This window comes from Papilio polytes, unplaced genomic scaffold, assembly GCF_000836215.1.
Source record: "Papilio polytes unplaced genomic scaffold, Ppol_1.0 DF823934.1, whole genome shotgun sequence".
In the NCBI taxonomy this organism is placed as follows: Eukaryota; Metazoa; Arthropoda; class Insecta; order Lepidoptera; family Papilionidae; genus Papilio; species Papilio polytes.
Window position 1 is genome coordinate 290470 of NW_013525270.1, and position 10230 is coordinate 300699.

The 10230-nt window shown below is 31.6% G+C and overlaps 2 protein-coding genes across 2 annotated transcripts in view; one reads left to right on the forward strand and one right to left on the reverse strand.

The window, feature by feature from the left end:
• The window catches only part of LOC106102049, a 64452-nt gene extending 60077 nt beyond the window's left edge, over positions 1-4375 (forward strand). The window contains exons 5-8 of the mRNA XM_013281456.1: positions 1673-1806; positions 2227-2403; positions 3610-3826; positions 4075-4375. Of these exons, the coding sequence (XP_013136910.1) occupies positions 1673-1806; positions 2227-2403; positions 3610-3826; positions 4075-4217 (671 nt within the window). The 3' untranslated portion in view covers positions 4218-4375. The remainder of the gene's footprint in view (positions 1-1672; positions 1807-2226; positions 2404-3609; positions 3827-4074) is intronic.
• A 1755-nt stretch (positions 4376-6130) lies between these two features.
• On the reverse strand, positions 6131-10212 carry LOC106102029 (TBC1 domain family member 23). Its single transcript, XM_013281421.1, has 2 exons — positions 9941-10212; positions 6131-9283 (listed from the first exon to the last, which is right to left on the reverse strand). Exons 1-2 carry the CDS (start codon positions 9967-9969, stop codon positions 7273-7275), a joined length of 2040 nt encoding a protein of 679 aa, XP_013136875.1. The 5' UTR covers positions 9970-10212; the 3' UTR covers positions 6131-7272.
• Positions 10213-10230: the final 18 nt, after the last annotated feature.

The following is a 10230-nucleotide window of genomic DNA, read 5'->3' on the forward strand; positions in this document are numbered from 1 at the left end:
ATATTTGCACAAACGGTGCTGGTGGAGTAGGTATCTGTCAGGGTGACTCCGGTGGCCCTTTGACTTATTCGTTCCAGGGTCAAGATGTACTTATCGGTGTTAGCTCATTTGTGGCACGAGATGGTTGCGAATTAGGATTCCCTTCGGCTTTCGCGAGAGTGACTTCCTTCATTGACTGGATACACCGACACATGTGATTAATAAGTATGATATATGATATATGTATACAAACGAAATGAGAAAACAAAACTATTCAAAAGCTTAAATTAAGGCTTGTCGGCAACAGAAATTAATATGACTGCAAAATTCCCACCGCATTAATATGCAAAATAACGTGCAAATAAATAATTAAAATCAAACAGAGCAACCCTTTTATTTCCACAAATACAGCAACAAATTTTGTAATTTATTACCGGCAAAAATCGTTACGTGTATCGTTCTGAATCTCAATGACAGAAAAACATTTCCCAAACAGTTTTGTAGCAAAGAGGGAGAGATAAATCACAAGTCGAGGAAACATAAATCCTAGGCTGAGGAAAGATTTAGCAAGTTCGTACATCTCAAGAAGGATAACAAGTGAACACCAATTAGACTTAGCAATGCAATTGTTTTACAATTAAGTACTAACTACTCAGATCAACATTAAGTTAATAAATTGTCAACTTACTATGTATGTATTTGATTTCTTTCTGATAACATCACACTTACCATTAGATTGTTTGAGTTTTTATAACAACTATATTGGGCTTCCCTCTTTTATACAATAATCAAACAATGTCTTTTGCAAATTTTTTTGTAAAGGTGTTTTTGTTAAAAAAAATAAAATCATTAACAGTTTAATATCTCGAATTTAACAAAAAGCTAGTAACATATTACTGTCCCCCATTCCCTAATCCAAAATAGATATAAAAACTACTTCGAATGAGAAAGATATTCTGCTTGCGACGCCCTTGTAACTCTGACTTATGACTAAACAATTTATTACAACGTAATCAGCTGGTAAGAAGATTTACAGACGAGATAATATAGCATTATCTACATAGATGGTTGTGCGTATTTTAATATAATAACAGGAAAATATAATTAAAAAGAAAACGACACGTTAACTTAACAAGATTTCCTTTTTCTTGTACGAAATGGATAGGAAGAGAAAGCGGATTAGACGGTGTAGGACACGAATAGAAGGGGGGAAATATCCTCTTTCTGTGTGTCTTCTCCTCCGTCGATCAAGGGTAGGCAACGCATCCGCTATTGCGAATGTCTATTGAGCAGCGGTCGCTTCGCCATTTTCGCGGATCCAGGTGGCCGCTTGCTCGTTTGCCACCTTATGATATAAAAAAGAAGTCTACAACTTAACATACTAATTTTGTGCCTCAATCATTATTGAGGAACATACATATATTATACTTTCTACTCATATTCTATTACTGCATAAGAAGTGCCTGTATAGCAAACAAATACAATGTTTTCAGATGTTAAAACATAGACAGATATTAATAACGACGTATTTATAAGTAATCCAAACCAAAGACAATTTATTATCTAATTTATTATCACTTTAAAAAGTGTACCCGCAACTTACAAAAACAAACATAGATCAATGATTACGATCGTCGGCTTTTTCTCGGTATCAATATTGTTTAATAAAATGTTTTGTATTTACCTTGTTTAGATCCACAAAAGCATCACCCAAGAATCGACTTCCCTACACGGTACATCAGCTTCGGTGAGACTCTCCGTGCGAATTGTACCACCGCGCCCGCTCTCCCTGCGCCCCATATCACATGGTTCATTAACGGTAGAAAGGTAAGGGGTTATTGAAATACACTGTAAAAATCCTAGTTACGAACGTATCTCTACGCCGCGTAGATTGCACGTAATACAAACTTACAACAGATTTTCATTTATAACAACTTATGGACACAGGGTTTCATATTAGTTTATTGCTTTTTTTAAATAAGTAAGGTACAGTAAGGTACATGAGTAGCCACCTGACATCAACAATAGTGAGGTGACCGGTGTCCCAACTACAAGCAGTTACAAATCCCAATGGTTATGTACCCTTTTTATGTATAAGTATGTAAGGAAAAAATAGAGAAATCTCTTTCCTCTACATTCCTTGCCCCGCAAAGTCAAGTGCCACTTTCCATCCTTTCCTTTTTTGAATAAGTGCCAATGGAATAGATGGGAATTGGATATTAATAGATATATGTCTGCTTATTACAGATGGATGAACTGGTGGTCCATTCCCATAAGTATCGTGTACCATTGAACGAGAGACGCAGAGGGTTGCAGAAACCGTTCGAATACGAGAGTGGCAGCGCACCGCCGCCCGTGCTGGCCTTAACACACATCTCACACGTCGCTACGAAATCACCTGGATGTAATTTAAAGGAAAATCAGGTAGAAAAATACAAAAAGATATTAATAATTCAATATCATCTCCCCTATTTATCCTACTTCTGTAGGTTCGGCACACCGTGTTTTCATCCTCCAAATAACTCTATCCGTCATCTCAGATATCTCTCCCTTCTTGACCGTCACCTTTCACACAATCCATCCATCTCTTTCCTATAATTGATTGAATAATTTATAACCTTTTTGCCCAAATGATTGTCGTTCTTCAAGCGAATCCTTGAATTTCCATAGTCAAATTCATCGTTTTTTTTAGGTTTTTTTTCTTTTCTAATAACAAAAATAAGTAATTCCCCTAAAATTAACCGTGTTAGCTTTATCAAACCAATTTAAATAAAGTGTTAGCAATACATGTAAAATGGGTGCAGCTTCAAATGATGATAGATAAGTTAAGTGGAATTTAAGGTACGATTTATCTTTTAATTATCTTAATACAATAACAAATATACCATACCACAATCATTATTTTATGATTCAACGGACATTCTCATATTTCTGACATAAATCTTTTAAAAAAAACATTCAGATAAATAGAACAGAATTTTAAAGTGATTTTTCTTTTAAAATTGTCTAACTATAACCCACGTATATTTTCCTAACTTTGTTTGAATCCAACAATCTAATATATCTGAAATATTTTAAAATTTCGTGGGCAAAAAGTAAAACATTTTATTCAACTGTAAATCTTGAATTCATGTGAGCCACCAATACACGATGTATTCTCTAAAGGGTCGTTTTATTCAAATGCTATCCAAAGACAGAGCGATACGTCTCGTACAAGATTGTTGTACTACCCAACGATCCTATCTTTACAATTCCCCAGCCATCTGACCTCAGCAGTACTCCGTTTGCCAGTACGCTACAAGGAATTTTAAAAATGTAATAAAGTTTAAAATAACTCAAGGCAGTCACTTGTACAAGCATCTTTAAACTTTGAACTTATTTAGGTAGTCGTTTAATGGGCACTTACAGCTTATTTAGTTTTGAAAAAACCCAAGTTATAGTTTCAGTATGGGAAATCTACACTAAAGGACTGCTTAAGTGACTATTAATCGACTCAATAACTTGTTCCCACGGCAATTTTGATATCTACAAACATTTTAATCCATTACAGACTTATATCGTGAAGAATAGCCTTTAAAATAATTATAAACATAAAGTTACGTCTATTTAAATAAACGTTTAACTTTACAGATTGAATTAGTGCATAATCTTGAAGAAACGAACGAGAATAGAACGATCAGTCGCCACAGAGGTAGAAGACCGAGCCGTGGTCGGGATCTGTATGTATCGGTGTCTGAAATACAACTGCTAGCAACGGGAAGACTAGAGGTGACCTGTGTAAGCACTATTCCTGAGTTCAGAAGTATTGATGACAAATTCGCGGATGTCAGAAATGATACAGTAATTGGTGAGTATTGTAATAAACCACGGGTAATGATAGCCCATATTGAATTAAAAACCTTTTTACTAGATCTATTATTCCAATGTACTTAATGTTTTCCTTATTGTCATTTTCCTCAATCTTTTCATTGGCGTATTTTCAATTACGTTTCTCATGTGCATTTTTAATTTTCATTGATATTTTTACTGTAATAAATAAAAACTATCTGGCAGTTATTGTTGAAAACCTTAAAAATCCTACGTTTTTTTTTTCAGTGGATTTAATAAAACCATCAACTTATTCTCAAGAATCAAATGACACGATGAAAGCAGGTTCCAGCATATCAAAAGCCAATAGTTTGTCTCTTTCACACGTCATTCTTTCCATACCTTTTATAAGCCTCAAAACAATTGTTTGACAGCTGTTTTATAAATATTTTAAATCAAATTAATTATTGGGCTGTGATAAAATATAAATATCATTTTAATGTTATACTGCTGAAGGATTAAGTTCGAATTGTTTGCCATAAATGCTTTGTTATTTTATGATATAGAATTATATATTGGTTGTTTACACATTTTCTTCTAACTTTGATATTTAACACAACCGTTAGTTAATGTTATATGGGATGTTTTTTTTGTATTCAACGTTGTGTCTATTACTTTTTGTTTTTTAGCATTCTTTTAGAATTGTTCTTTTAATTTTTAAATTTAAACTGGAAGTTAAGACTACTATTCCAAAAATCGTTTATCGAATGTAAAATAAAATGTTCAGTTAATTAAGAAATTTAATCCAATGTAATTATTGTAATAAATATTATTATATTAAGTTAATTTTAGCGGCTTTCCAAAGTCATTAGGGTTGTCACAATGTAGTAATTTAGTTCCTTTGCCTCCTGTCTTTTTTCAAATCCCTAAAATCCACTTTGAAACAAAAATATAGAGATACACATATTGTATCGATGTTTTCGTGGTTTAAACCTTATTCACTGTCAAAATATTATATTGTGACGACCTTAAACATTATTGTGCCTAGATTTTATCGAAATCGCCAAAACCTAAACATATCAATGTTGCCTGGGAGAATTCCTTTATAATAAGTTGTAAAAAAACATATCTATAATGAAATAAATTAATAGCTTGAAGATCCCGTGTATTATAAATGTAAAAATCAAACTGGACTTACCTAACTCTTTGTTACTTGGGATCAAATAATATTAAGGGGATGTGACTTTATTATAAGAATTGTGTATAGCTTTTGTCGTTTTCCATCTCATTTAAGAATTGTGTTTTGGATACATGTTTAAATGTAATCAGACGGCATACTCACATATAAATTCATTTAGAAAAAAATGTTCCTTTAATAATAATTATTACAAGACTAATAAAATTGAACTTTCGTTTTGTAAAATCCCATTAAAATTATTGTACTTACAAACCATACTGTATGGTTTTTTAAGAATTCATTGCAATACAATTGTTGTACAGTCGTAAATATTCGCGGTATTCTAATTACAAAAAAAATGCCGAGATGACTGCAACAACTAACAAAAACCCTTCTTAAAAATAACCTAAAAGGTAGCAAATAGATGCAAACGGCGGGTTAATAAGCCGCGTACTAACCTACCTTTTTTCCTTGTTATTAAGTATTTTTTTTAATTCTCACAAATTAATTTTCATTTCATAAAGCACATATTTATGGTAACATTTGTCGTGTTTTAGTACCATATTTCTGTTGAGAATTATGATCATTTTTATATCCTAAAATAAATTAATAAATGTCATCTTATACAGGTTCAGGTTAAAATAACTGTTAAAATACTTGTATCCTAATTGCTTTAAATAAAAATTTACTAATCTATGTACAGACATACTGAAGTACCATATAACTTTCCAACTATATGAAAATGTTTTCTTAATCTTTACGATCTTATAGTTTTTAAGCCTCTTTAGATTTCCGGGTAATAAAATATTCCAATACTTCAAAGAAATCGTTTTATTCCTTACCATAATTTCTGCTGTCGAAATCCTTGCATTAAAGCGTATTGCTGTCTCTATTTTTATAAATAGAACGAAAGAGATATGTTTTTAAAGTTTTTCATCAGTGGCCTGTATTTTATTAATCGACCCACGAACTCCATTAGGTACCAACGAAGGGTTTAAAATAAAATAAAAAAAAGCGTTTTATCTTATAACTTTATTGGAATTAAATAAATATAACATCAATGGTAATTAAAAGAACTTATAACAACTCTAATAACACTATGTTTTAAGTAATGTTTGTATCACAACATAAATGTTCATTATATTAAACACTATACTTATAAAAAGTGGTCGGATATAATTGAAAATACAAAATGTGCATATCTACATAATTATAAAACATTCGTGTTGTCACTTATTACAAATACATATTTTAATAATTGATAAAGCTTTATAAGACGGTAATCTAATTGAAAAATTCTTGGAATAATTTATAATTGGAAACGTAGGTTAATTTTAAAATTAACAAATGTTCAATATCCGTAATTTATATAAATCAGAGATCAAATATTGTTATTTTTATAAAATAAAATCTTTTTTTTTAATCTTAAGATAATACTTGAATTAGGAATACGAAACGAAAATATAGGATTTTAATTAGGAAAAATGAAATTTATTAATTAAAGTACTGATAAAAATTAAATAGGAAGCAGGTACTATTAAAATGCCTCTTTATGCCACATTTAATTCAATTCTATTTATTAAATTTTATAAAACATTCATGGCAAGTTAGATTTTGTGCGTTTCGCAAATGCACGTATCATCTAATGTCTATTACCGGCGATCTTATTCTATAGACAAAAGTTATTGAACACTGAAGCTGTGATTATTTGTAACAAATACACATTTTAATAAAAAAAATCTACTAATAGTATTGTATTATCTGTGATTCGATGTTCTTATCATATTTATGTACTGTGCAACATAGAAATATTTTATTTATACTTTTTTTAAAACAGTTGATACACTAAAGATAATATTCATATTGAAACGGCTTTGATGCAATACTACGAAGTAAATCTAAAAATAAAATTCAACGTAGCGGTAATTGGAACACTATTGCCGCATAAATTCTACATGCTTTTCATATAATTGTTATGGCTTTAACACCATTTTATCTTTACTAGAAATAGTGCAAAACAATGATAATTTAAAAAAAAAGATTGGAATAGCGTAGTGTATGTTTCTCTATAGAGTAAGTCAATATTTTGCTGTAGATTTAAATAAATTTAAATAAATCTGTGTTAAAATTCTAATAAATATTTAAATTATTCGAATTATGGACATATTTCTATGCATGTGTTAGATCTTCATTAAGAAATAATGTTTATATTTATTTTTACCCTAAATAACGTTTCCATACTACAAATGTAATCGACATTTAAAAGATAATGACTCAATTCGATGTCTTATCATGAAAAAGGTATCTAATTACTGATTTTTATTATCTAGCTGTTGTACGATCTGATTAGAGACGACTTTAGTCGCTACGGACGCGTTTGGTATAAGAAAACGATCCATATCTTTTATAAGTAGGTCATCGCCATTTGGTATCCCATACTTGAATGTTATTAGCTCTGGATGTCGCTTCTTGGCAGTTATTTTTACAATCGTAGAAAGCGGTCTTCGCGATAATATTTTCGCAAAGCCACGTTTGTTTGGAATTTCACGTAATATAATCAAGTGTGTATCTGTGACTATCAAATAGGAATCAAACATGTAACCGTTAAGTAAAACTTCTTGACATTGAAAGTTATCTATAACATTCTGTAACTTCAGGAATGTTTGAAGTTCGACTACTTCTTCTAATGAATCTGTACTCATAATATCTCTTCGTGAATCGGAATGTGAATCGTCATCTTCATCGTTTATACTGAAGACGGGGGGAACGTTTCTGTATCTGTGATCTTTACGATCATTGGCAGAAACATGCCATTCTCCATTATTAACAGTCGCGTTCGGATTAACAATATATTCGATTAGTTTCCCCTTAACCTCTTGACTCTTTGCTTTCATCGCCGATGATAATTTACTAAAAAGTTGTATAGCTGGTACATTTTCACGGACTTTCGTTTTTCGAGGCTCATTATTGACATTATTATTATTCGGAGCACACACAAGACATGTCGAAACGTTATGTTCTTCCAGACAATCAGTCATATGAGGACCGAAGTAGTCGTGGATCGCTACAAACCCACCATCAAGCATCGACACATGTTTGGTATTTTTCTTTAGGAATGACGCAACAACCATATGTGCGTAGCTATCTTCTTCGGTTCTACCTGAGCCGACGAAGCACAAATGTTCACCGGCAGCGAGGGAGCCAGCCGCTAATGCATGTCGTTGTGCGTTCAGTAAGCCCTGTACCGCTGTATTAAAAGCATTCGGTTCTTGCAACATCAGATTACAGTCTAGATGAAAAGCAGTAGATAAATGGCCCGCATTGTACTGCTCTGCTGGTCTACAATCCACCAAGAAAAATTTTACACTGTCCGCATCTGCCGCATCTACTGTAGCGCTCTCAATTAATTCATGCACAGCAACAGGAAGACAAAGAGCTTGGGAATAAAGTTTCGAATTGATTTCTAAACCACTTTCTGAAAATAGTACTTCTAAAACATCCTCACGGAACGATTGTGGGGTTTTCAATGAATAATAATGTGCTAAAGAACAGAAGTCCGACACGTCATTGGCTTCCAAGTCACCAGGCATGCCTACTAATGTTCTTATAATAGTGGATTTTTCCTCAGTTTTCATTTGAAGTAACTGCTCTCTTGCATTCACAATCATTATAAGGCAGAGAAAAAAGATGAAAAATGGGTCTGATCTTTGAAAATATAGATCCCACATAAAAAGAACTACCTCTAAATTACAGGTACCAGCAAACAGCGATCTTAACCATGGTAAACAATACTGTTCGGGTGTAATTCGTTTTGTATCCAAAAAGGAACATAATTCTGGATCATGATATTGTAAAACCAATCGTAAAATATGAAAGGGGACACCATTCGTTATACAGCCTTTAGGAATGTACAGTTTTATTATTTTTTCAAACAAATTGTATGTATCAGACCTTGGTAATTTCAAACTTAATAATGGATACAGAATTTCAATCCAACCATTAGTTGAAGAATACGAAATTGACTTTGATTTACAATAAAATGTTATTATAGACTCTATATCTGATATCACTGCAAGTTTCTCTTCATCTTCATTATCTAATCTTTGAACAAACTTCTTAACATCATCTCGTAGTTCATTTTGATTTGGTAAATCAAATATTTCATCAAAAAGTAGTAATTGGTTAACACCATCTTGACAATTTAGACATACAAGCCAAACATCAGGACGAAGGCTATCTGGAATCTTTTTGCCTTTTGTAATAACATTGATTTCCTGCGGTGAACATCCATCTAATAATGCAGATTCCAATTCAATAAGCCTAAAATAACGAACAACTTTTTTTAAAACCAGCACTAAATAAAAGAAAAAAGAATACTTTTAGCTTTTAAAAAAATCATAATTTGATAATGTTTGAAATTGAAATTGAAATGAAAATTTGAAAATTCCCATGTTTTCATACATTGTTACTAAGTATAGATTGCTGAGGTTCATGTCCTCCATAAAGAAAAGTAATTTAAATTGAGAAACTTGGCTCATACAACTTTCATACTCTAATCATAGACACTGAAACACCAAAAACATTTTAAACTGACAAGGTTCGGAAAAATTGTTTATCAAATATTTTATTCAATCAGAAACCAATCAGATTTGATTTTTTATCAATTCTAGCTGTTGTTATTTATTACATATGATACAACCAGTCTAAGTGCATTGTACATTTTTAATATTCAAGATATGTTGAGACTCAATACTAAAAGTGGTTAACTACATTTTCACTTGTTATTAAAAAATTACATTAAATAAGTGGAATCAGTTCAATCAGTCAATTTTCTACATTCCCACTCTTCCTGGTCTCATGAAATTTCACAAGAGATTAACAAATTGGACTTAGATAAGCCATACCATAAACTTATGCATAGTGATACATTAATGTGAGTGCTAATTCTATGTATATTCATATTTGGGACATATTTACCATGTGTTATCATCTTCGTCGCCTGCCATAGTGTTTATATTAAGGTATAGTACAACTATACCAATTTTGTTCGATACACAAGTGAAAGAACTTCAGTATCACTTGTTATAAGCAGCTAACCATACTACATACGCATTGTTATTTTTATTTGCAAACTATGACTAACACTAAGTTTTAAAGCTTTGTTGTACCAATAAAATTATTGGGATTTTGTTTTCGCAAACAGAAGTCACAAATATAAGATTTTTCCCAAAATTGACATTTGTCAACTTTCTGACGTACTGTAGCTT